The 27,253-nt window shown below is 45.5% G+C and overlaps 1 protein-coding gene across 2 annotated transcripts in view; it reads left to right on the top strand.

Annotated features, from left to right (window-relative positions):
- LOC140714045 (threonine--tRNA ligase 1, cytoplasmic-like) overlaps positions 1-27,253 on the top strand; it is a 99,773-nt gene that overhangs the window by 26,288 nt on the left and 46,232 nt on the right. For both annotated transcript variants that reach the window (XM_073024720.1, XM_073024721.1), the window contains exon 3: positions 6,182-6,305. In XM_073024720.1, the coding sequence (XP_072880821.1) occupies positions 6,182-6,305 (124 nt within the window). The remainder of the gene's footprint in view (positions 1-6,181; positions 6,306-27,253) is intronic.

Here is a 27,253-nt window from a genome sequence, read left to right as displayed (position 1 = left end):
ACTTATCTAACTTGATGCTTTCCAAAAGCTCCAGCACATCCTCTTTCTTAATATCTACATGCTCAAGATTTTCAATCTGCTGTAAGTCATCCCTACAATTGCCAAGATCATTTTCCTCTTGCTGTTCACATACTTCATCCTGTCTACCAAGGCCTTCTCATAGCCCCTTCTGGTTCTCCTAATTTCTTTCTTAAGCTCCGTCCTGCTAGCCTTATAATTTTCTAGACCTCTATCATTACCTAGTGTTTTGAATCTTTCATAAGCTTTGCTTCTTGACTAGATTTACAACAGCCTTTGTATACCACTGTTCCTGTACCCTACAATCTTTTCCCTGTCTCATTGGAATGTACCTATGCAGAACTCCATGCAAATATCCCCTGAACATTTGGCACATTTCTTCCGTACATTTCCCTGAGAACATCTGTTCCCAATTTATGCTTCTAATTTCCTGCCTGATAGCTTCATATTTCCCCTTACTCCAATTAAAGGCTTTCAATAGACAATAGACAATAGGTGCAGAAGTAGACCATTCGGCCCTTTGAGCCTGCACCGCCATTTTGAGATCATGGCTGATCATCTACTGTCAATACCCGGTTCCTGCCTTGTTCCCATATCCCTTGATTCCCCTATCCATAAGATACCTATCTAGCTCCTTCTTAAAGCATCTAGTGAATTGGCCTCCACTGCCTTCCGAGGCAGTGCATTCCAGACCCCCACAACTCTCTGGGAGAAGAAGTTTTTCCTTAACTGTCCTAAATGACCTACCCCTTATTCTCAAACCATGCCCTCTGGTACTGGACTCTCCCAGCATCTGGAACATATTTCCTGCCTCTATCTTGTCCAATCCCTTAATAATCTTATAAGTTGCAATCAGATCCCCTCTCAGTCTCCTTAATTTCAGCGTGTACAAGCCCAGTCTCTCTAACCTCTCTGCGTAAGACAGTCCAGACATCCCAGGAATTAACCTCGTGAATCTACGCTGCACTTCCTCAATAGCCAGGATGTCCTTCCTTAACCCTGGAGACCAAAACTGTACACAATACTCCAGGTGTGGTCTCACCAGGGCCCTGTACAAATGCAAAAGGATTTCCTTGCTCTTGTACTCAATTCCCTTTGTAATAAAGGCCAACATTCCATTAGCCTTCTTCACTGCCTGCTACACTTGCTCATTCACCTTCAGTGACTGATGAACAAGGACTCCTAGATCTCTTTGTATTTCTCCCTTACCTAACTCTACACCGTTCAGATAATAATCTGCATTCCTGTTCTTACTCCCAAAGTGGATAACCTCACACTTATTCACATTAAACATCATCTGCCAAGTATCTGCCCACTCACTCAGCCTATCCAAGTCACCCTGAATTCTCCTAACATCCTCATCACATGTCACACTGCCACCCAGCTTAGTATCATCAGCAAACTTGCTGATGTTATTCTCAATGCCTTCATCTAAATCATTGATGTAAATCATAAACAGCTGTGGTCCCAATACCGAGCCCTGTGGCATCCCACTAGTCACCACCTGCCATTCCGAGAAACACCCATTCACCGTTACCCTTTGCTTTCTATCTGCCAACCAGTTTTCTAGCCATGTCAATATCTTCCCCCCAATGCCATGAGCTGTGATTTTACCCACCAACCTCCTATGTTTGACCTTATCAAATGCCTTCTGAAAATCGAGGTACACTACATCCACTGGATCTCCCTTGTCTAACTTCCTGGTTACATCCTCGAAAAACTCCAATAGGTTAGTCAAGCATGACTTGCCCTTGGTAAATCCATGCTGGCTCGGCCCAATCCTAACACTGCTATCTAGATATGCCACTATTTCATCTTTAATAATGGACTCTAGCATCTTCCCCACTACTGATCTTAAGCTGACAGGATGATAGTTCTCTGTTTTCTCCCTCCTTCCTTTCTTAAAAAGTGGGATAACATTAGCCATTCTCCAATCCTCAGGAACTGATCCTGAATCTAAGGAACATTGCAAAATGATTACCAATGCATCCGCAATTTCCAGGGCCACCTCCTTTAGTACCCTAGGATACAGACCATCTGGACCTGGGGATTTGTCAGCCTTCAGTCCCATCAGTCTACTCATCACCGTTTCCTTCCGAATGTTTCATTTCCTCTGTTACCCTATGTCCTTGGCCCATCCATACATCTGGGAGATTGCTTGTGTCTTCCCTAGTGAAGACAGATCTAAAGTACTTATTAAATTCTTCTGCCATTTCTCTGTTTCCCATAACAATTTCACCCAATTCATTCTTCAAGGGCCCAACATTGTTCTTAACTATCTTCTTTCTCTTCACATACCTAAAAAAGCTTTTGCTATTCTCCTTTATATTCCTGGCTAGCTTGCGTTTGTACCTCATTTTTCTCCCTGTATTGCCTTTTTAGTTAAGTTCTGTTGTTCCTTAAAAATTTCCCAATCATCTGTCCTCCCACTCACCTTAGCTCTGTCATATTTCCTTTTTTATAATGCTATGTAATCTCTGACTTCCTTTGTCAACCACTGTGGCCCCTTTCCCCCCTTTGAATCCTTCCTTCTCCGGGGGATGAACTGATTTTGCACCTTGTGCATTATTCCCAAGAATACCTGCCATTGCTGTTCCACTGTCTTTTCTGCTAGGATATCCGTCCAGTTAACTTTGGCCAGCTCCTCCCTCATGGCTCCATAGTTTCCCCTGTTCAACTGCAACACTGACACCTCCGATCTGCCCTTATCTTTCTCAAATTGCAGATAAAAACTTATCATATTATGGTCACTACCTCCTAATGGCGCCTTCAAGATCGCTTATCAAATCCTGTTCATTACACAAGACTAAATCCAGAATAGCCTTGTCCCTGATCGGCTCTCGTACAAGCTGTTCCAAGAATGCATCCCATAGGCACTCTACAAACTCCCTATCCTGGGGTCCAGCACCAACCTGATTCTCCCAGTTCACCTGCATGTTGAAATCCCCCATAACTACTGCGACATTACCTTTGCCACATGCCAATGTTAACTCCCTATTCAACTTGCACCCAATATCCATGCTACTGTTTGGTGGCCTATAGACAACACCCATTAGGGTCCTTTTGCCCTTACTGTTCCTCAGTTCTATCTACACAGACTCTACTTCTCCTGATCCTATGTCACCCCTTGCAAAGGACTGAATCTCATTCCTCACCAACAGGGCCACCCCACCCCCTCTGCCCACATTTCTGTCCCTACGATAGCACGTATACCCTTGTACGTTCATTTCCCAGGTCTGATCCCCCTGCAGCCATGTCTCCGTTATCCCAACAACATCATAGTTACCCATTCACACCTGAGCTTCAAGCTCATCCGCCTTATTTCTGACACTTCGTGCATTCAGATATAGAATTTTTAGCCCATTTCTCCTCTCTCTGTTTAAATCGCTGCCTATTGTGCTTAACCCAGCTCCCCGAACTCCCTTCGGGCTATACGCCCCTTGAATTTTGTTGTCCTTTCTAAATTTACTTATTCTTTCAGCACATTTAACTCCATGTTCCGTCAGACCATCCCTCTGTACATGTGTCCTCCTTATCACTTGTTCCGCCTCACCTTTCTCTACTACACACTTAATATTCTGGAACCGTGTAGTCCCCACCTGTCCTTTATTCTTCATCTCGCTATCCTCCCTCGCATTCTGGATCCCTGCCCCCTGCAAATTTAGTTTAAACCCCCCCCCCCCCAAGAAGCACTAGCAAACTTTCCTGCAAGAATGTTAGTACCGCTCCAGTTCAGGTGTAAACCATTTCCTAACTTGTCTGTTCCTGTCCCTCTCTAATGCTCTGGTAAAGGAGATAGAATTGTGATCACTATCTCCAAAATGCTCTCCCATTGAAAGATCTGATACCTGACTAGGTTAATTTCCCAATACCAGATCAAGTACAGCCTCTCCTCTTGTAGGTTTATCCACATATTGTGTCAGGAATCCTTCCTGCACATACCTAACAAACTCCACCCCATCTGAACCCCTCGCTTTAAGGACATGCCAATCAATATTTGGGAAATCAAAATCTCCCACCACGACAACCCTGTTAATATTACATCTTTCCAGAATCTGTCTCCCTATCTGCTCTTCAATGTCCCTGTTACTATTGGGTGGTCTGTAAAAAAACAAAAAACACCCGGTAGATAGATAGATAGATAGATACTTTATTCATCCCCATGGGGAAATTCAACTTTTTTCCAATGTCCCATACACTTGTTGTAGCAAAACTAATTACATACAATACTTAACTCAGTAAAAAATATGATATGCATCTAAATCACTATCTCAAAAAGCATTAATAATAGCTTTTAAAAAGTTCTTAAGTCCTGGCGGTAGAATTGTAAAGCCTAATGGCATTGGGGAGTATTGACCTCTTCATCCTGTCTGAGGAGCATTGCATCGATAGTAACCTGTCGCTGAAACTGCTTCTCTGTCTCTGGATGGTACTATGTAGAGGATGTTCAGAGTTATCCATAATTGACCGTAGCCTACTCAGTAGAGTAGAGTTAACTCGGTAGAGTTATTGACCCCTTCCTGTTCCAAACTTCCACCCACAGAGACTCCATAGACAATCACTCCATGTCTTCCTCCTTTCCTACAGCCATGACACTCTCTCTGATCAACAGTGCCATGCCCCCACCTCTTTTGCCTCCCTCCCTATCCTTTCTGAAACATCTAAAGCCTGGCACTTGAAATATCCATTCCTGCCCCTGAGCCATCTAAGTCTCTGTAATGGCCACAAAATCATAGCTCTGAGTACTGATCCACGCTCGAAGCTCATCCACTTTGTTCATAATACTCCTTGCATTAAAATAGACACATCTCAAACCATCGGTCTGAGCGCGTCCCTTCTCTATCACCTGTCTATCTTCCCTTTTGCACTGTCTCCGAGCTTTGTCTATTTGTGAGCCAACCGCCTCTTGCTCTGTCTCTTCAGTTTGGTTCCCACCACCCCCCTCAGAAATCTTAGTTTAAACTCTCCCCAATAGCATTAGTAAACCTCCCTGCCAGGATATTGGTCCCCTTGGGATTCAACTGCAACCCGCCCTTTTTGTATTAGCCACTCCTGCCCCAAAAGAGGTCCCAATGATCCAGAAATCTGAATCCTTTCCCTCTGCTTCAATCCCTCAGCCACGTATTTATCCTCTACCTCACTTTCTTCCTATGCTCATTGTCACGTGATCCAGGCAGTAATCCTGAGATTACTACCTTTGTGGTCCTGCTTCTCAACTTCCTTCCTAATTCCCCGTAGTCTGTTTTCAGGACCTCCTCCCTTTTCCTGCCTATGTCATTGGTACCAATATGTACCACACCCTTTGGCTGTTCTCCTTCCCACTTCAGAATATTGTGGACGCGATCAGAAACATCCTGGACCCTGGCACCTGAAAGGCAAATGACCATCCGTGCTTCTTTCCTATGTCCACAGAATCGCCTGTCTGACCCCCTAACCCACTGATTCCCTATCGCTGCTGCCTTCCTATTCCTTTCCCTACCCTTCTGAGCCACAGGGCCAGACTCTGTGCCAGAGGCGCAGCCACTGTTGCTTACCCCAGGTAGGCCATCCCCATCAACATTACTCAAGCAGGAGTACTTATTGTCAAGGGGTACACTATAGGGGTGCTCTCTAGCATCTGACTCCTGCCCTTCCCTCTTCTGACTGTTACCCACTTATCTGTCTCACAAAGCCCCGGTGTGACTACCTGCCTATAGCTGCTGTCTATCACCTCCTCACTTTCTCTGACCAGCCGAAGGTCATTGAGTTGCATCTCCAGATCCTTAACACGGTCACTAAGGAGCTACAGCTCGACGCACCTGGCGCAGATGTGGCTGTCCGAGAGGCTGGGAGTCTCCTGGACTTCCCACATCTGACACCGAGCACAGAACACCAGCCTCACATACAGTATTCCTGTCTGTCTTCTGCACAGGCAACCTACCTGAATATTTGCCACATTTCTTCCGTACATTTCCCTGAGAACATCTCTTTTAACCCAATATCACTCCTCACTCTTGGATTGTCCACTCTATTTTCATTGTTCCCTTTGCACTGCACAGTCCATTTAGTTGTTGTGAGCAGAAAGTGACTCTGTATCTGTATGTTGGTCAGATTTTTGATTTTATATTGAGGATCAGAAAAAACCTGTGCACTTGTTCTGTTAATTAACTCTCTCTGGTTGCAGCTGGGAATTAGCAGAGAATTCGCTTGTAGCCAAGGTCAGTGGTGAGCTTTGGGACATGAATCGGCCCCTTGAAGGAGACACCAGTGTTCAGCTGTTGACATTTGAAGATCCTGAGGCACGAGCTGTAAGTTACCCATCAAAGTTAGTGCAGACTGTTCACTTCAGCGTGATATAAGCGCAAGGCAGTTGATATAAACTCAGGGCTGGGTTGTGAATATATACTCATGTCTGGTCTTTTGATATAAAGTCAAGGCTGGACTGTTGATATAAACTCAGGGCTGGGTTGTGAATATATACTCATGTCTGGTCTTTTGATATAAAGTCAAGGCTGGACTGTTGATATAAACTCAGGGCTGGGTTGTGAATATATACTCATGTCTGGTCTTTTGATATAAAGTCAAGGCTGGACTGTTGATATAGAAACATAGAAAGCCTACTGCACAATACAGGCCCTTCGGCCCACAAAGTTGTGCTGAACGTGTCCCTACCTTAGAAATTATTAGCGTTATTCATAGCCCTCTATTTTTCTAAGCTCCGTGTATCTATCCAAAAGTCTTTATAAAACCCTATTGTATCTGCCTCCACTACCGTTGCCGGCAGCCCATGCCATGTACTCACCACTCTGCATAAAAAAACTTATCCCTGCCATCTCCTCTGTACCTACTCCCAAGCACCTTAATCCTATGCCCTCTTGTGGCAGCCATTTCAGCCCTGGGGAAAAAACCTCTGACTATCCACACGATCAATGCCTCTCATCATCTTATATACCTCTATTAGGTCATCTCTCATCCTCCATCGCTCCAACAAGAAAAGGCCAAGTTCACTCAACCTGTTTTCATAAGGCATGCTCCCCAATCAGGGCAACATCCTTGTAAATCTCCTCTGCACCCTTTCTATGGTTTCCACATTCTTCCTGTAGTGAGGCAACCAGAACTGAGCATAGTACTCCAAGTGGAGTCTGTCCAGGGTCCTATGTACCTGCAACATTACCTCTTGGCTCTGAAATTCAATCCCACGACCAACACACAGTATGCCTTCTTTACCACAGAGTCAACCTGCGCAGCTGCCTTGAGGGTCCTATGGACTCGGACCCCGAGATCCCCCTGATCTTCCACACTGCCAAGAGTCTTGCCATTAATACTATATTCTGCTATCATATTTGACCTACCAAAATGAACCATCTCACACTTATCTGGTTTGAACTCCATATGCCACTTCTCAGCCCAGTTTTGCATCCTATCAATGTCCCGCTGTAACCTCTGACAGCCCTCCACACTATCCACAACAACCCCAACCTTTGCGTCATCAGCAGACTTACTAACCCATCCCTGCACTTCCTCATCCAGGTCATTTATAAAAAACACGAAGAGTAAGGGTCCCAGAACAGATCCCAAAGGCACACCACTGGTCATCGACCTCCATGCCGAATATGACCTGTCCACAACCTCTCTTTGCCGTCTGTGGGCAAGCCAGTTCTGGATCCACAAAGCGATGTCCCCTTGGATCCCATGCCATCTTACTTTCTCAATAAGCTTTGCATGGGGTACCTGTTATGACCCCAGCCCCCTCCTTTGTGAGATTCGCAAGAGCCCTAGTCAAGGGGGGGTCAAATGACCCAAGAGAGAGAGGGAGACGTGCCGAAGACCACGTTCCCCGGGAAGCAGAATAAAGCGACTCTTTGACTATTGACTCATGAAGACCACGTGTAAAGCCCTCAGGCAAAGTGGGCTGGTTGAGAGAGAGATTGACACCGGCGATCCCGTGAGGAAGTATAAAGGAGGGTCTGGGGGGGGAGGACCCCTTCAGACGCACCAGAAGACACCCTAGAAATCCTGCGACAGCGTTTTGAGAGCGACAGCCGGTGGTGGGGTTCGTGTGCGTCTTTTCCTTGCCTGGGATTGGCGACCCCACAACGGAAGAACGGCTTAGCTACAGGGGAGGCCACAGAGGAGCGTTCATTCCCCCAACGAGGCTCCGACAAACCGAACTCTTCCAGGTTGGAAAACCGGTCGGGTAACTCTTTCATCCCCCCTCTCTCTCTCTGTCTAACAAAAGTGCACCAACGCGACACCACAACGACGGCAGTGGGTGGAACTGCAGTGACCGCAAAAAGACTTTTAAATATCCAGTAAACAATATATATCTACATTACCCCTAGACAACGATAGAGCTTATTTCTGATTGATTATTACTATACCTGTGCTTTAGATTGAGTTGTGACGACGTATATGATCTGAATGTTTTGTATTAACCATACGTTTGTGCCCCTTTATAAATAAAAACGTTTGAAAATAGTAGCATCAGGCTTCGGTGGACCCATCTATCTTTGCTGGAAAATTACCCGGTTACTGGGGAACGTAACAAGTGGGGCCTCGTCCCAGATTTGAAACCAAAGGGGAGTGTCAGTGAATCGGGCTGTAAGTCCAAACTTAAATCTGGTTACGCAGGTAGCCAGACAGGAAACCAGCAAAGATGGATGTGGGTGAATTTATGAGAAACCCGACTGTAGAGGCGCTAGGCACGGCTACCAAATCAGACTTGGTAAATCTGGCAAAGGGGTTAGACCTCGCAGAGGTGAGGTCATCAATGAAAAAGCAGGAAGTGCGAAGGGTCATAAATCAGTATTACATTGGGAAGGAGGTGTTTGCAGCTGAGGATTTGGAAAATATCCCCGAAAAGAGATTAGCGAGTGGGACAGATCAGGTAGAGTTGGAGAAAGTAAGGTTGGAACATGATCTTAAAGTAAAGCAGCTAGAAGCAGCTGCAAAGGAAAAGGAAAGGGAGCAGGTGTTCAAACTAAAGGAATTAGAGATGAAACGGGGTCATGAGCTCCAGCTAAAGCAGCTAGAAGCAGAAGCAGAAGAGAAAGAGAAACAAAGGAGCCATGAATTGGAGCTGGACAGGCGAAAGCAAGAGCGAAGAGCTCAAGGGCAAGAGAGAGAGGAGGGGTTTGATGTTAGTCGGGCGTTGAGGTTGGTCCCCCCCTTCGAGGAGACGGATGTTGATAGTTATTTCTTGCTTTTTGAAAAGGTGGCAGTGAATCAGAAGTGGCCCAGAGAGCAGTGGGTGGCGTTGTTACAAAGTGTGTTACGAGGGAAAGCACAGCGGGCATATGCCGCGTTGCCCCCAGAAGGGGAAGGGAATTATGACCAAGTAAAGGAGGCCATTCTCCGAGGTTACGAGTTAGTACCTGAGGCGTATAGACAAAGGTTCCGAAATTTAAGTAAAGGGTGGAATCAAACGTATACCGAGCTAGCCCACGAGAAGGGTGTGCTCTTGGACCGTTGGTGCACCACGGAAAAGGTGGCCGAGAATTATGGGCATATCAGGGAGTTATTTTTGATTGAGGAATTTAAAGGTTGTGTTCCGGAAGAGATCCGGATGTATTTGAATGAGAGGACGAATCAGTCCATCTCAGAAATTGCTAGGTTCGCAGATGAATATGCCCTAACCCACAAGACAAAGTTTTCCTTGCCAAAAAGTTACCAGAGAGACCGTGGGAATGGTAGAGAAAGTCCGCCGGCTGAGGCGGAGATCCCGCTGGGAGCTAGTGGTAAAATTGAGGAGGAGAGGCAAGACGGCTGGAGAGGTCCTGGCTTGACCTGTTTTAATTGTGGAAAGGTGGGTCATATTGCATCTAAATGCTTTGCTCCGAGAAAGGAGCCAGAGAGAGAGAGAGCAGCGATCCCTATTGGGCGTGCAGTGGTAATCAGAAAATCGGCAAGAGGGTCCCAGGGGAGCAGAGAGCGCGAGGGGTCGGAGATTTATCTGTCACACGGAACCGTGTCTGTGAGGAAGGGGGACCCGCCAATTCCCGTACGGATTTGGAGAGACACGGGGGCGGAGCTATCATTAATTAGCCATAACGTATTACAATTCGGACCTCCGACGGGCGAGGTAGCACTGAGAGGAATAGGAAAAGGGACAGAAAGGGTGTCTTTGCGTAGGGTCATTTTGGATTGTGAGCTGGTGTATGGATCAGTTGAAATGGGGGTGCCATCAGAATTCCCGAGAACTGACGTGGATGTCCTCCTTGGGAACGATTTAGCAGGAGGAAAAGTTTGGTCGGCCATGACTATGACCCGCCAGCCGGTGCGTGTTGAGGCCCCGCCCCTAGAGTCCCTGTGCTATCCCGCATGCGTGGACACTCGCAGCCTGTCGAGAGCGGCAGCTGAGAACGGGAGCAGTTTAAAATTGGCCAGTTTTGATTTGGCCCAGACATCTTTACTGACCCTGTGCCACGAGGGTTTCGAGGGTGGTAAAATGAGGAATAGTAACGTAAAAGGGGGTAAGGGAGAGAAGGTAGATCTGCCCTTAGCGAAGAAAAAGGTCCTAGAGGTAGGAAATAATGATGAGAAACAGATAAAGCTGTTAAAAGGTCCAGGGTTGGACATGGATGATCTGTCTGGTTTGGCAGGACTGTTTGAAGAAGTTGAAAATTCTAAAGGTGTTCCCGATAATGAAATGAGGGCGGTCCTAGATGAAAAGGATGCCATTACCTTGAAGAAGTCTGCTGGGTTGGCAGATGGGGTTGTTTCAGCCCGCGGGGTTGAGTTTACTCCGGAAGTGAGTTGCCCAGACAGTAACTGGGAGGATCAGGGGAATTTAGAATTTGAAAAGGGTACGGGTATTGAAAGCCTGGAAGAGGCCAATGCCCCGTTTGAGTGTGTCCAAGAAGGGGATGCACGTGGTCCTGAACCTAGTCACGGAGCTCAGAAAAAGTCTGAGGTATTTGACTCAGCTGGACGAGACGGTCGTCCTTTTGGAGCAGATAGACTTGGTTCAGGAAAAAAGGGGTTAACCTTGGGAAGTGTGAGTTCCCAGATGGTTGTGCTGAAGGGGGTGTTCAGAGTTAATGTGGAGTTTACGAATGGGGAGATAACTGTTGTTGTAGAGGAGAACGGTAAATCTGTAGTTCCCAAATCGAATGAAAAAAAGTTAAAGTCTAGATTACATCGATTACAGGTTGATTTGGAATGTAAGGGTGCCTCACACGCTATTGTTATTCAAGAAAGCGCTGTGAGGAAGCCAAAATTTAAATGCGGCCGGAGAAAAAGGTTCGAACTGAAACACATCAGCCTGCATGGTCTTGACAAAAGGGTTAACTACCTGTGTAGCATTAAAGAATTGGGTGGAAATTCCCATGATGGACTAGGTTGGGGACACGGAGTTAAGAGAATAACCCTCGTGGAAAGGAAAGGCGGGAGAGTACCTCGCCAAATTACTCAAGTTCCCCACGGGGAGACTCTCCGGAAAAGAGGCGATGGTTAATAGAAAATGCCATTTTTAAACAGCAACGCCGGTCATATGGGTTTGCGCCAAAGCCTGTGACTAATAAAGACAACCCCTTTGGAGACCTGCCAGTGAAATAACACGACCGAAATGATTAGTATTTGTATAAACTTTTGTAGATGCACCTAAGCTAAGATCACACCTCCTTAGTTTTGTTGCTGAAGAAAATAAAAAGGTGGTTATTGAGCTGAAGTTTGATGCTACCATACTTTAGTACGGTACGCGATGTTAAGATATTAAAGAAAGGGACACTGTAATTGTTACCTGTTTAGATACTGACTTGAATGTATAACGGTAGTACTCTGTGAAGAGAGGAGCTTGTGTATTGTGTTAGAAAAAAAAATCCTATAAGACTCTGTACCAACTTGTTTTTAACCGCTGGTAAAAAACTTTTAAGAGGGGAGGTGTTATGACCCCAGCCCCCTCCTTTGTGAGATTCGCAAGAGCCCTAGTCAAGGGGGGGTCAAATGACCCAAGAGAGAGAGGGAGACGTGCTGAAGACCACGTTCCCCCGGGAAGCAGAATAAAACGACTCTTTGACTATTGTCTCATGAAGACCACGTGTAAAGCCCTCGGGCAAAGTGGGCTGGTTGAGAGAGAGATTGACACCGGCGATCCTGTGAGGAAGTATAAAGGAGGGTCTGGGGGAGGGGGAGGACCCCTTCAGACGCACCAGAAGACACCCTAGAAATCCTGCGACAGCGTTTTGAGAGCGACAGCCGGTGGTGGGGTTCGTGTGCGTCTTTTCCTTGCCTGGGATTGGCGACCCCACAACGGAAGAACGGCTTAGCTACAGGGGAGGCCACAGAGGAGCGTTCATTCCCCCAACGAGGCTCCGACAAACCGAACTCTTCCAGGTTGGAAAACCGGTCGGGTAACTCTTTCATCCCCCCTCTCTCTCTCTGTCTAACAAAAGTGCACCAACGCGACACCACAACGACGGCAGTGGGTGGAACTGCAGGGACCGCAAAAAGACTTTTAAATATCCAGTAAACAATATATATCTACATTACCCCTAGACAACGATAGAGCTTATTTCTGATTGATTATTACTATACCTGTGCTTTAGATTGAGTTGTGACGACGTATATGATCTGAATGTTTTGTATTAACCATACGTTTGTGCCCCTTTATAAATAAAAACGTTTGAAAATAGTAGCATCAGGCTTCGGTGGACCCATCTATCTTTGCTGGAAAACTACCCGGTTACTGGGGAGCGTAACAACCTTACCAAATGCTTTGCTGAAATCCATATACACTACATATAAACTCAGGGCTGTTGATATAAGCAACACACACAAAATGCTGGTGGAACGCAGTAGGCCAGGCAGCATCTATAGGAAGAAGTACAGTTGATGTTTCGGGCCGAGACCCTTCGTCAGGACTAACTGAAAGAGCCTCTGTCAGTCCTGACGAAGTGTCTCGGCCTGAAACATCGACTGTACTTCTTCCTATAGATGCTGCCTGGCCTGCCACATTCCACCAGCATTTTGTGTGTGCTGTTTGAGTTTCCAGCATCTGCAGATTTCCCTGTGTTTACGCTGTTGATACAAACTCAGGGCTGGGTTATTGTTGTAAACACGGCAGAGGTATTGATATATATCAGGGCTGAGCTGTTGATATAAGCTCAGGGCTGTTCTTTTGATATATACTCAGGGCTGGGCTGTTGATATAAACTCAGGGCTGGGCTGTTGATATAAACTCAGGGCTGGGCTGTTGATATAAACATGGCAGAGTTATTGATATAAACGGGGCTAGGTTGTTGATAAAAACTCGGGTGATGTTGATATAAACATGGCAGAGGTTTTGATAGTAACTGGGCTGGGCTGTTGATATCAGCTCAGTACTGTGCTGTTAAATATCCTCAGGGCTGAGCTGTTGATATAAACTCAGGGCTGGACCGTTGATATAAACAGGGCAGAGGTATTGATATAAACTCGGGATGGGTTGTTGATATAAACTCGGGGCTGGACTGTTAATATAAACTCAGAGGAGATGTGTGGATAAAAACATGGCAGAGGTATTGATATAAACTCGGGGCTATGCTGTAGCTATAAACACAGCAGAGGTATTGATATAAACTCGGGGCTGTGCTGTAGCTATAAACACGGCAGAAGTATTGATATAAACTCGGGGCTGATGTTGATATAAATACTGCAGAGGTTTTAATGGAAATTTGGGTCTGGCTGTTGATCTGAACTCATGGCTGGGCTTTTGATACAAACTCAGGAGTTGGATGTTGATATCAACTCAGGGCTGTGCTGTTGATATAAACTTAGGACTGGGCTGTTGATATTAACTTCAGGCTGGGAAGTTGATATAAACTCAGAGTTGGACTGTTGATCTAAACTCGGGGACTGTTCATACAAACTCATGGCTGGACTGTTGTTATAAACGCGGCATGGCTATAGATCTAAACCCGGGACTGGGCTGTTGATATAAAGTCAGTGCTTGATTGTGAATATCAACTGATATGTGGTCTTTTGATATAAAGTCAGGGCCTGCCTGTTGATATAACAACAGGGTTATAAATACGGGTTGCTGTTATAAATACGGCAGAAGTATTGATACAAGCTAAGGGCTGTGCTGTTGATATAAACACGGCAGAGGTTTTCTGTTCATATAAACTCAAGGCTGATGTTGATATCAACACAGCAGAGGTTTTGATAGAAACTCAGGCCTGGCTGTTGATATAACTCAGGGCTGTGCTGTTAATATAAACTCAGTGCTGGGTTGTGAATATCAACTTATTACTGGTCTTTTGATATAAATTCAGGGCCTGACTGTTGATATAAACTCAGGGCTGGGCTGTTGATATAAATTCAGGGATGGGCTGTAGATATGAACTCAGGGCTGGGCATTTGATATAAACTCAGGGCTGGGCTGTTGATATAAACTCAGGGATGGGCTGTAGATATGAACTCAGGGCTGGGCATTTGATATAAACTCAGGGCTGGGCATTTTATATAAACTCAGCACTGGGCTTTTGATAATCAACTCGGGGCTGGGCTGTTGATATAAACTCAGGGCTGTTGATAAAACTCAAGGCTTGGCTGTTGATGTAAACTGAGGGCTGGGCATTTGATATAATGCCAGGGCTGGGCTGGTGATATAAACATGGTAGAGGCATTGAGGTAAACTCGGGGCTCAGGCTGGTCTGATTTTAGCTCAGGGCTGTGCTGTTGATATAAACACGTTAGAAGTATTCTGTTGATATAAACTCAGGACTGGGCATTTGATATAAACAGGGCTGAACTGTTGATATACACTTGAGGCTCGACTGTTGATATAAACTCAGGGATGGGCTTTTGATATAAGATTACTGGTGGGATGTTGATATACACTCAGGGATGGGGTGTTGATATAAGCTCAGGGCTGGGCTTTTGATATAAACTCACTGGTGAGATTTACATCTCAACTCAGGGTTGCAGTGTTGATATAAACTTACAGCTGGGCTGTTGATATTAAATCAGATCTGGGCTGTAGATATACACTCAGGACTGGTCTGTTCATTTCAACTCAGCTGGCTTTTGATGTAAAGTCAGGGCTGGGCTGTTGATATAAATTGAGAGCTGGGCTGTTGATATAATCACAGTGCTATGATGTGAATATATACTGATGTCTGGTCTTTTGATATAAAGTTAAGACTGGAATGTTGATATATACTGAGGGCTAGGTTTTTGTTATAAACACGGCAGAGGTATTGGTATATCTCAGGGCTGGCCTATTGACACAGGTGTCCCCCGTTTTTCGTACGTTTGATTTATGTCAACTCGCTGTTATGAAAGACCTACATTAGTTACCTGTTTTCGCTAACAGTGTTTTCACTGTTACAAGAAAAGGCAGCGTGCGCCGAGCAGACTTGCTCCTTCCCTGGAACTGCATTCTAGCCAGCATTGCTTAAACACGTGCCTGTGAGCATCTGTGCTTTATGTAGATTTATTTTGTGTATCCGTTAGCAAGATGAGTTCTAAGGTACAGTATCAGAAAAGCCTAAAAGAGCATGTAAAGGTATTACACTTAGCATAAAACTAGACATAATAAAGTGTTTCGATCGTGGTAAACGAAGTAAGGACATAACGAATTTGGCAAAGGGTCTGTGGAAGTTGACGAAGATGATGTCGGAGAGGTTTTGGCATCCCATGACCAAGAACCGACAGATGAAGAGCTGAAGAGGAAAGAATAACAATTGAAGCCAAACGCAGTAGTGAACGGCCCGAAAGTGAAGACGTCCAGGAACTGAACGTGAAGCAATTGCGTGAGATTTTCGCTGCGATTGACAACGCTGCAATGATTACAGAAAAGTATGACTTTAATTTTGAAAGGGTACGTAGGTTTAGGGCAAGTTTGCAGGATGGTTTGAGTGCTTACAAAGAACTGTATGATAGAAAAATGCGCGAGGCTAAGCAGTCAAGCATACTGTCGTTTTTCAAGCCTTCCACATCAGCCACAGCAGATGATGAAACTCGACCTTCAACATCGAGGCAGGCAGACATAGAAGAAGGTGACCTGCCTGCCCTGATGGAAACAGATGACGATGAGATGACACCCCAGTGTCCCACCACCCCAACCTCCGACGATTCAGCCTAACACACCATCATCAGTGTCCTCACTGTCTTCCCGATTCCGGTAAGTGAAATTACACTGGGCGTACATTATTTCTACTTTATATAAGCTGTGTATTTTTATGTGTTATTTGGTAGCTTCATAGCTTAAAGGTTACTGGAAAAAGTGCTTCCGCCGGGAGCACTTGCGCAAACTCACGTTTTTGCCGTGAGTGCTACTGAGAGTGCTTGCGTGAAATTTTCGCTGCGATGGACAGTGCTGCAATAATTGTAGAAAAGTATTCTTACATTATATAGACTGTGTATTTATCAGATCATTCCTGCTTTTACTATATGTTATTGTTATTTTAGGTTTTGTGTGTTATTTGGCATGATTTGGTAGGATTTTTTTGGGTCTGCGAATGCTCACAAATTTTTCCCATATAAATAAATGGTAAATGCTTCTTCATTTTATGACATTCCGGCTTATGAACCGTTTCATATGAGCACTCTACTTTCGAATAGCGGGGGAAACCTGTATAAACACAGCTGAGGTATTCTGTTGATATAAGCTCAGGGCTGGGCTGTTGATATTGTTATGACCTCAGCCCCCTCCTTTGTGAGAATCGCGAGAGAGAGAGAGAGAGAGCCTTACGGTTTGGAATGTGGGCTGGTCGCTCAACAAGACTAAAGCCTTGGACATAGCCATTGTCTTGGGAGACACCTTTGTGGAATAAGGAACTGGCTTACGTGCAGACCCTCAGGGCAAGAGGAGATGGGTGATGGGGGAAAGTTTGCCTCGCCCCCCGACCCTGAAGGACATCGACAACCCTGCCAGTCCAGATAAAAGGTGGGCTGCCGAGGCGGGGCCTCAGACGCACCAAGGAGACACACGAAGAAGACACGATAGTGCTTCCCGTCGGAGCAGGAAGCCATTCTGAAGGAAGCCACGTGCGTCAGATTCCGGATCGGGAGTCTGTGGCTGGAACCAAAGGACAAACCGTTTTAACTAACAACAGGGATTTGCTTCGCAAAGACGACGGGCAAGTGTTCCTTCTCTCTCTATCCAACATGTGAACTGTCAGCGGTTCCCGAAACGGGGAAGCCTGCAGACTTTGAGTGACTCTTATACCCAATTGGACTCAGTATCCCTAGACAACGATAGAGCTCATTTTTGATTGATTATTACTACACCTGTGCTTTAGATTGAGTTTTGACGATGTATATGATCTGAATGTTTTGTAGTAACCATACGTTTGTGCCCCTTTATAAATAAAAACGTTTGAAAATGGTAGCACCAGGCTTCAGCGGACCTATCTTTGCTGGTAAGTCACCCGGTTACTGGGGAACGTAACAAGTGGGGCCTCGTCCCAGATTTGAAACCAAAGGGGAGGGTCAGTGAATCGGGCTGTAAGTCCAAACTTAAATCTGGTTACGCAGGTAGCCAGACAGGAAACCAGCAAAGATGGATGTGGGTGAATTTATGAGAAACCCGACTGTAGAGGCGCTAGGCATGGCTACCAAATCAGACTTGGTAAATCTGGCAAAGGGGTTAGACCTTGCAGAGGTGAGGTCATCAATGAAAAAGCAGGAAGTGCGAAGGGTCATAAATCAGTATTACATTGGGAAGGAGGTGTTTGCAGCTGAGGATTTGGAAAATATCCCCGAAAAGAGATTAGCGAGTGGGACAGATCAGGTAGAGTTGGAGAAAGTAAGGTTGGAACATGGACTTAAAGTAAAGCAGCTGCAAAGGAAAAGGAAAAGGAAAGGGAGCAGGTGTTCAAACTAAAGGAATTAGAGATGAAACGGGGTCATGAGCTCCAGCTAAAGCAGCTAGAAGCAGAAGCAGAAGAGAAAGAGAAACAAAGGAGCCATGAATTGGAGCTGGACAGGCGAAAGCAAGAGCGAAGAGCTCAAGGGCAAGAGAGAGAGGAGGGGTTTGATGTTAGTCGGGCGTTGAGGTTGGTCCCCCCCTTCGAGGAGACGGATGTTGATAGTTATTTCTTGCTTTTTGAAAAGGTGGCAGTGAATCAGAAGTGGCCCAGAGAGCAGTGGGTGGCGTTGTTACAAAGTGTGTTACGAGGGAAAGCACAGCGGGCATATGCCGCATTGCCCCCAGAAGGGGAAGGGAATTATGACCAAGTAAAGGAGGCCATTCTCCGAGGTTACGAGTTAGTACCTGAGGCGTATAGACAAAGGTTCCGAAATTTAAGGAAAGGGTGGAATCAAACGTATACCGAGCTAGCCCACGAGAAGGGTGTGCTCTTGGACCGTTGGTGCACCGCGGAAAAGGTGGCTGAGAATTATGGGCGTCTCAGGGAGTTATTTTTGATTGAGGAATTTAAAGGTTGTGTTCCGGAAGAGATTCGAATGTATTTAAATGAGAGGACGAATCAGTCCATCTCAGAAATTGCTAGGTTCGCAGATGAATATGCCCTAACCCACAAGACAAAGTTTTCCTCACCAAAAAGTTACCCAAGAGACCGTCGGAATGGTAGGGAAAGCCCGCCGGCTGAGGCGGAGATCCCGCCGGGAGCTAGCAGAAAAAGTGAGGATAACAGGCAGGAAACCTGGAGATTTCCTGGTTTAACCTGTTTTAATTGTGGAAAGGTGGGTCATATTGCATCTAAATGCTTTGCTCCAAGAAAGGAGCCAGAGAGAGAGAGAGCAGCGATCCCTATTGGGCGTGCAGTGGTAATCAGAAAATCGGCAAGAGGGTCCCAGGGGAGCAGAGAGCGCGAGGGGTCGGAGATTTATCTGTCACCCGGAACCGTGTCTGTGAGGAAGGGGGACCCGCCTATCCCCGTACGGATTTGGAGAGACACGGGGGCGGAGCTATCATTAATTAGCCGTAACGTATTACCATTTGGACCTCCGACGGGCGAGGTAGCCCTGAGAGGCATAGGGAACTGGACTGAGGTAGTGCCTTTGCATAGGGTCCTTCTAGATTGTGAGTTGGTGTCAGGACCAGTGGAACTGGGGGTCCTGCCGGAGTTGCCGGGGGAAGGCGTGGACGTCCTTCTGGGTAACGACCTAGCGGGTGGGAAGATTGGGGCAGCCGTGAAGCTGAAAACCCAGCCCGTGAGAGTTGAGGCCCCGCCCATAGAGTCCCCGAGCTATCCCGCATGCGCGGACACTCGCAGCCTGTCGAGAGCGGCAGCTGAGAAAGCGAGCAGTTTAAAATTGGCCCGGATGTCTTTACCGACCCTGTGCCACGAGGGTTTCGAGGGTGGTAAAACAAGGAATAGTAACGTAAAAGGAGAGAAGGTAGATCCTCCTTTAGTGAAGAAAAAGGTCCTAGAGGTAGGAAATAAAGATGAGAAACAGATAAAGCTGTTAAAAGGTCCAGGGTTAGACCTGGATGAGTCTAAAGGTTTCCCGATAATGAAATGAGGGCAGTCCTCGATGAAAAGGATGCCATTACCTTGAAGAAGTCTGCTGGATTGGCAGATGAGGTTGTTCCAGCCCAAGGGGTTGAGTTTACTTAGGAAGTGAGTTGCCCAGAGAGTAACTGGGAGGATCAGGGGAATTTAGAATTTAAAAAGGGTACGGGTATTGAAAGCCTGGAAGAGGCCAATGCCCCATTTGAGTGTGTCCAAGATGGGGATGCACGTGGTCCTGAACCTAGTCACGGAGCTCAGAAAAAGACTGAGGTATTTGACTCAGCTGGACGAGACGGCCGTCCTTTTGGATCAGATAGACTTGGTTCGGGGAAGAAAGGGTTAACCTTGGGAAGTGTGAGTTCCCAGATGGTTGTGCTGAAGGGGGTGTTAAGAGTTAAGGTGGCGTTTACGAATGGGGAGATAACTGTTGTTGTAGAGGAGAACGGTAAATCTGTAGTTCCCAAATCGAAGGAAAAACAGTTAAAGTCTAGATTGATGCCTGCGCATCGGTTACAGGTTGATTTGGAATGTAAAGGGGCCTCACACGCTATTGTTATTCAAGAAAGCACTGTGAGGAAGCCGAAATTTAAATGTGGCCGGAGAAAAAGGTTCGAACTAAAACACATCAGCCTGTATGGTCTTGACAAAAGGGTTAACTACCTGTGTAGCATTAAAGAATTGGGCGGAAATTCCCATGATGGACTAGGTTGGGGACACGGAGTTAAGAGAATAACCCTCGTGGAAAGGAAAGGCGGGAGAGTACCTCGCCAAATTACTCAAGTTTCCCAAGGGGGGACTCCCCGGGAAAGAGGCGATGGTCAATAGAAGTTGTCATTTTTAAACAGCGACGCCGGTTGTACGGGTTTGCGCCCAAAGCATGTGCATAATAAAGACAACCCCTTTGGAGACCTGCCAGTGAAATAACACGACCGAAACGATTAGTATTTGTATAAACTTTTGTAGAAGCCACGTGCTTCTCAATCTCAAACTCAATCTAAAGCACAGGTGTAGTAATAATCAATCAAAAATGAGCTCTATCGTTGTCTAGGGGATACTGAGTCCAATTGGGTATAAGAGTCACTCAAAGTCTGCAGGCTTCCCCATTTCGGGAACCGCTGACAGTTCACGTGTTGGATAGAGAGAGAAGGAACACTTGCCCGTCATCTTTGCGAAGCAAATCCCTGTTGTTAAAACGGTTTGTCCTTTGGTTCCAGCCACAGACTCCCGATCCGGAATCTAACGCACGTGGCTTCCTTCAAAATGGCTTCCCGCTCCGACGGGAAGCACTATCGTGTCTTCTTCGTGTGTCTCCTTGGTGCGTCTGAGGCCCCGCCTCGGCAGCCCACCTTTTATCTGGACTGGCAGGGTTGTCGATGTCCATCAGGGTCGGGGGGGCGAGGCAATCTTTCCCCCATCACCCATCTCCTCTTGCCCTGAGGGTCTGCACGTAGGCCAGTTCCTTATTCCACAAAGGTGTCTCCCAAGACAATGGCTATGTCCAAGGCTTTAGTCTTGTTGAGCGACCAGCCCACATTCCAAACCGTAAGGCTCTCTCTCTCTCTCTCTCTCTCTTGCGATTCTCACAAAGGAGGGGGCTGAGGTCATAACACCTCCCCTCTTAAAAGTTTTTTACCAGCGGTTAAAAACAAGTTGGTACAGGATTTCTTCTGGACTCTAACATACTACACAAGCTTTTCTCTTCACAGAGTACTACCGTTATACATTCCAGTCAGTATCTAAACAGGTAACAATTACAGTGCCCCTTTCTTTAATATCTTAACACCGTACTAAAGTCTGGTAGCATCAAACTTCAGCTCAATAACCCCCTATTTTTACTTATTTTCTTCAGCAACACAACTAAGGAGGTGTGATCTTAGCTTAGGTGCATCTACAAAAGTTTATACAAATACTAATCGTTTCGGTCGTGTTATTTGACCGGCAGGTCTCCAAAGGGGTTGTCTTTATTATGCACATGCTTTGGGCGCAAACCCGTACAACCGGCGTCGCTGTTTAAAAATGACAGCTTCTATTGACCATCGCCTCTTTCCCGGGGAGTCCCCCCTTGGGAAACTTGAGTAATTTGGTGAGGTACTCTCCCGCCTTTCCTTTCCACGAGGGTTAGGGTTTGTGTTATTTGGCATGATTTGGTAGGTTATTTTTTGGGTCTGCGAATGCTCACAAATTTTTCCCATATAAATAAATGGTAAATGCTTTTTCATTTTATGACATTCCGGCTTATGAACCGTTTCATATGAGCGCTCTACTTTCGAATAGCGGGGGAAACCTGAATAAACACAGCTGAGGTATTCTGTTGATATAAGCTCAGGGCTGGGCTGTTGATATAAACTCAGGCCTCGGCTGTTGAGATAAACACGGCAGAGGTATTATGTTGATAGAAACTCAGGGCTGAGCAGTTGGTATAAAAACAGGACTGACTGGGTGGTTGAGATAACCTCAAGGCAGGGCTGTTGATAAAGCTGAGGGCTGGGCATTTGATATAATGCTGGGGCTTAGCTGTTGATACAATTAAAGTGGAGGCATTGAGGTAAACTCAGGGCTCAGGCTGCTGATATAAACTCGGGGATGGACTGTTGATATAAACTCAGGACTGGGCTGTTGATATAAACAGGACTGGGCTGTTGATATAAACTCGGGGATGGACTGTTGATATAAACAGGACTGGGCTGTTGATATAAACTCAGGACTGGGCTGTTGATATAAACAGGACTGGGCTGTTGATATTAACTCAGGACTGGGCTGTTGATATAAACAGGACTGGGCTGTTGATACAAACTCTGGGCTGGGCTGTTGATATAAACAGGACTGGGCTGTTGATATAAACTCAGGACTGGGCTGTTGATATAAACTCAGGACTGGGCATTGATATAAACTCAGGGCTGGGCTGTTGATATAAACAGGACTGGGCTGTTGATATAAACTCAGGACTGGGCTGTTGATGTAAGCTCAAGGGTGGGATTTTCGTATAAATTCAGGGCTGTGGTGTTGACATGAACTTACAACTGGGCTGTTGATACAAACTCTGGGCTGGGCTGTTGATATAAACTCAGAGCTGATGTTGATATAAGCATTGCAGGTTGCAATGGAAACTTGGCCTGGCTGTGATCTAAACTCATGGCTGGACTTTTGATACAAACTCAGGGCTGGTCTGCTGATTTCAACTCTGGGTTGGCTCTTGGTTTAAACTCAAGACTGGGTTGTTGATATAAACTTAGGTATGGGCTGTTGACATAAACTCAGGGATGTGCTGTTGATATAAATGCGTTAGAGGTATTCTGTTGATATAAACTCAGGATTGGGCTGTTGGTATAAACTCAGGGCTGGGCTGTTGATATAGATTCAGTGCTGGGCTGTTGATACAAACTTAGGGCTGGGCTGTTGATATAAATACAGGGCTGTGATGTTGACATAAATTGAGCGCTGGGCTGTTGATTTAAACTCAGGGCTGGGTTGTTAATATAAACTCAGTGCTGTGATGTGAATATATACTCATGTCTAATCTTTTGATATAAAGTTAAGACTGGAATGCTGATATATACTGAGGTTTGGGTTTTTATTATAAACACGCGAAGGTATTGATATATCTCAGGGCTGGGCTGTTGATATAAACTCAGGCCTCGGCTGTTGAGATAAACACGGCAGAGGTATTATGTTGATAGAAACTCAGGGCTGAGCAGTTGGTATAAAAACAGGACTGACTGGGTGGTTGAGATAACCTCAAGGCAGGGCTGTTGATAAAGCTGAGGGCTGGGCATTTGATATAATGCCGGGGCTTAGCTGTTGATACAATTAAAGTGGAGGCATTGAGGTAAACTCAGGGCTCAGGCTGCTGATATAAACTCGGGGATGGACTGTTGATATAAACTCAGGACTGGGCTGTTGATATAAACAGGACTGGGCTGTTGATATAAACTCGGGGATGGACTGTTGATATAAACAGGACTGGGCTGTTGATATAAACTCAGGACTGGGCTGTTGATATAAACAGGACTGGGCTGTTGATACAAACTCTGGGCTGGGCTGTTGATATAAACAGGACTGGGCTGTTGATATAAACTCAGGACTGGGCTGTTGATATAAACTCAGGACTGGGCATTGATATAAACTCAGGGCTGGGCTGTTGATATAAACAGGACTGGGCTGTTGATATAAACTCAGGACTGGGCTGTTGATATAAACTCAGGACTGGGCTGTTGATGTAAGCTCAAGGGTGGGATTTTCATATAAATTCAGGGCTGTGGTGTTGACATGAACTTACAACTGGGCTGTTGATACAAACTCTGGGCTGGGCTGTTGATATAAACTCAGAGCTGATGTTGATATAAGCATTGCAGGTTGCAATGGAAACTTGGCCTGGCTGTGATCTAAACTCATGGCTGGACTTTTGATACAAACTCAGGGCTGGTCTGCTGATTTCAACTCTGGGTTGGCTCTTGGTTTAAACTCAAGACTGGGTTGTTGATATAAACTTAGGTATGGGCTGTTGACATAAACTCAGGGATGTGCTGTTGATATAAATACAGGGCTGTGATGTTGACATAAATTGAGCGCTGGGCTGTTGATATAAACTCAGGATTGGGCTGTTGGTATAAACTCAGGGCTGGGCTGTTGATATAGATTCAGTGCTGGGCTGTTGATACAAACTTAGGGCTGGGCTGTTGATATAAATACAGGGCTGTGATGTTGACATAAATTGAGCGCTGGGCTGTTGATTTAAACTCAGGGCTGGGTTGTTAATATAAACTCAGTGCTGTGATGTGAATATATACTCATGTCTAATCTTTTGATATAAAGTTAAGACTGGAATGCTGATATATACTGAGGTTTGGGTTTTTATTATAAACACGCGAAGGTATTGATATATCTCAGGGCTGGGCTGTTGATATAAACTCAGGGCTGGGTTGTTCTGATAAACACAGGGCTGGACTGTTGATATAAACTTAGGGCTGGTCTCTTGATATAACCACAGTGCTGGGCTGTTGATATAAACACAGCAGAGGTATTCTGTTGATAGAAACTCAAGGCTAAGCTGTTGATAGAAACTTAGGTCTGGGCTGTTGAACTCAGCGCTGGGCTGTTGATATCAACTCAGGGCTGGGTTGTTGTTATAAGCACAGCAGATATATTGACATAAAGTAACGTATGTGCTGTAGATATAAACACAGCAAAGGTTTTCTGTTGATATAAACTCAGGGCCTGGCTGTTGATATAAACACGGCAGAGTTTTTCTGATCATATAAATTCAGGGCTGGGCTTTTGATATAAACTCAGGACTGGGCTGTTGTTAAAGAACGGCAGAGGTATTGAAATAAACTCAGGGCTGGGCTGTTCAGATAAACACAGGGCTGGACTGTTAATATAAACTCAGGGTTGGACTGTTGATATAAACTCAGGGTTGGGTTCTTGTTAAAAAACGGCAGAGGTATTGAAATAAACTCAGGGCTGGCCTGTTGATGTAAACTTGGGGCCGGGCTGTTGATAGATATGCTCACGGCTGGACTGTTAATATCAACTCAGAACAGTTCTTTTGATATAAACATGGCAGAGTTATTGGTATAAACTCATGGCTCGGCATTTGATATAAACTCAGGGTTGTGCTGTTAATGTAAACTTAGAGCTGGGCTGTTGATTTAAACAGTGCTGCTCTGTAGATATAAACTCAGGGCTGGTCTGTTGATATAATCTCGGGCTGGTCTATTGATATTAACTCGGGACTGGGCTGTGAGTATAAACTAAGGGCTGGGCTGTTGTTATAAACACCGCAAAGTTCTTCACACAAATTCGGGCCTGGACTGGATATAAACTCGGGGCCAGGCTGTTGATATATATACAGGCAATCCCTGGGTTACGTATGAGTTCCATTCCTGAGTCCGTCTTTAAGTCAAATTTGTACGTAAGTCGGAACAAGTACATCCGATATTATTTAGCGTCAGTTAGTCAAACGTTTGTCTTAGTACATAGTATATATTTTACTTTTCGTTGCATATAAAACACTTAAGAAACGTGTATTCCAATAACTAAACCACAGTTTGCTTAGTAATAATTGTAGCTTTCATCGAGACAGGGCCTTTCACATGCTGCATTATTCTCACTTTATCCTTTAGAATTGTTCCGATCGTTGCCCGACTGTAGCCTAACACTTTTCCAATGACCGATGGCATTTTACCTCTTTCCAAATGCTTTATTATTTCCACTTTATTTTCAATCGTGATCACTTCCCGTCAATGGAACAGAAACACTGCGGGCGGCAGTTCCCAAGCTCCGCTGGCTCCCGAGGTCCACTGGGTCCTAAGGACCACTGCACTGAGACAGGCTAAATGGGACAAGAGGGGGCTGTGCTGGGTTTGGGTATTTGATCCTCCACAATATTCCGCGTGGGAATTTAAACTGGAGGTAGCAATGTTTTTTATTAACGAGGTCGAGGTGCGAGCTCGACATCAACCTGGCATAGATGGTACGGGAGTCACTGGATCGACATCAACCCGGCACGGGAGCGGTCTGTCACTGGATCGAACTCGAGCCCGGCGCTGATCTCACTGCACCACCAGCCGACCAGAACGGGTGGGGGTCAGGGTGACTCTTACTAAGAAAAATTTAAGCCAAATACAAAGTTAAACACTCAACACAGTGTCAACAGCAATGACTTAAAATGGCGGACAGTGTCGCGATCCGATTTAAAATGGTAGATGGCGTCGCGATCCGACTTAAAATGGCGGATAGTGTTCTCCTTCCTCGGTTCGTAAGTACGAGTTGGCCGTAAGTTGGATGTTCTTAACTCGAGGACTGCCTGTACTCACGGCTGAACTGTTAATATCAACTCAGAACAGGTCTTTTGATATAAACTTGGCAGAGGTATTGGTATAAACTCAGGGCTTGGCATTTGGTATAAACACAAGACTGGATGTTGATATAAACTCAGGGGTCAAATGTTGATATAAACTGAGGGCTGCAGTTGATGTATACTTATGGCTAGACTGTTGATATGAAATCAGGGCTGTTCTGTAGATATAAACTCAGGGCTGGTCTTCTGATTTCAACTCAGGGCAGAGCTGTTGATATAAACTCGGCCGGGCTGCTGATATATATTCATGGATGGGCTGTTCTCTAAACTCAGGGCTGGACTATTGATATAAACTCAGGGCCTGGCAGTTGATGTAAACTGGGTTCTGGGCTGTTGGTATAAACTCAGGGCTGTGTTGTTGATATAATCTCAGGGCTGGGCTGTTGATATAAACGCAGTGCTGACTTGAGAATATCAACTCATATCTGGTCTTTTGATCTAAAGTCAGGGCTGGACTGTTGATATCAACTCAGGGCTGTGTTATTAAAAGTATGGCAGATGTATTGATATAAACATGGCAGGGGTTTTCTGTTATACTGTCAGGGCTGTGCTGTTGATATAAAATCAGGCCTGGGCTGTTGATATGAACTCAGGGTGGGATGTTGATATAAACTGAGGGCTGGGGTCTGGATATAAACTTGATATAAACTTGACTGTTGATGTGAACTCAGGGACGAGCTGTTGATATAAACTCAGGGCTTGGCTGCTGACATAAACACAGGACTGCACTATTGATATAAACTCAGGGCTGGGTTCTGAATATATACTCATATCTGGTCTTTTAGTATAAAGTCAAGGCTGGACTGTTGATATAAGCTCAGGGCTGGGCTGTTGATATAAACACGGCAGAGGTATTGATATATAATCAGCCCTCCTTATCCGCGGGTTCCGCATGCGTGGGTTCAACCGACCGCGGATTGGGAAAACCTGGAAGTTCTCTCTCCAGCACTCGTTGCTTGAGCATATACAGACTATTTTTTCTTGTCATTATTCC

This window comes from Hemitrygon akajei, chromosome 21, assembly GCF_048418815.1.
Source record: "Hemitrygon akajei chromosome 21, sHemAka1.3, whole genome shotgun sequence".
In the NCBI taxonomy this organism is placed as follows: Eukaryota; Metazoa; Chordata; class Chondrichthyes; order Myliobatiformes; family Dasyatidae; genus Hemitrygon; species Hemitrygon akajei.
The sequence above is the reverse complement of the archived record's forward strand: the minus strand, read 5'-3'. Positions and strand labels throughout refer to the sequence as shown.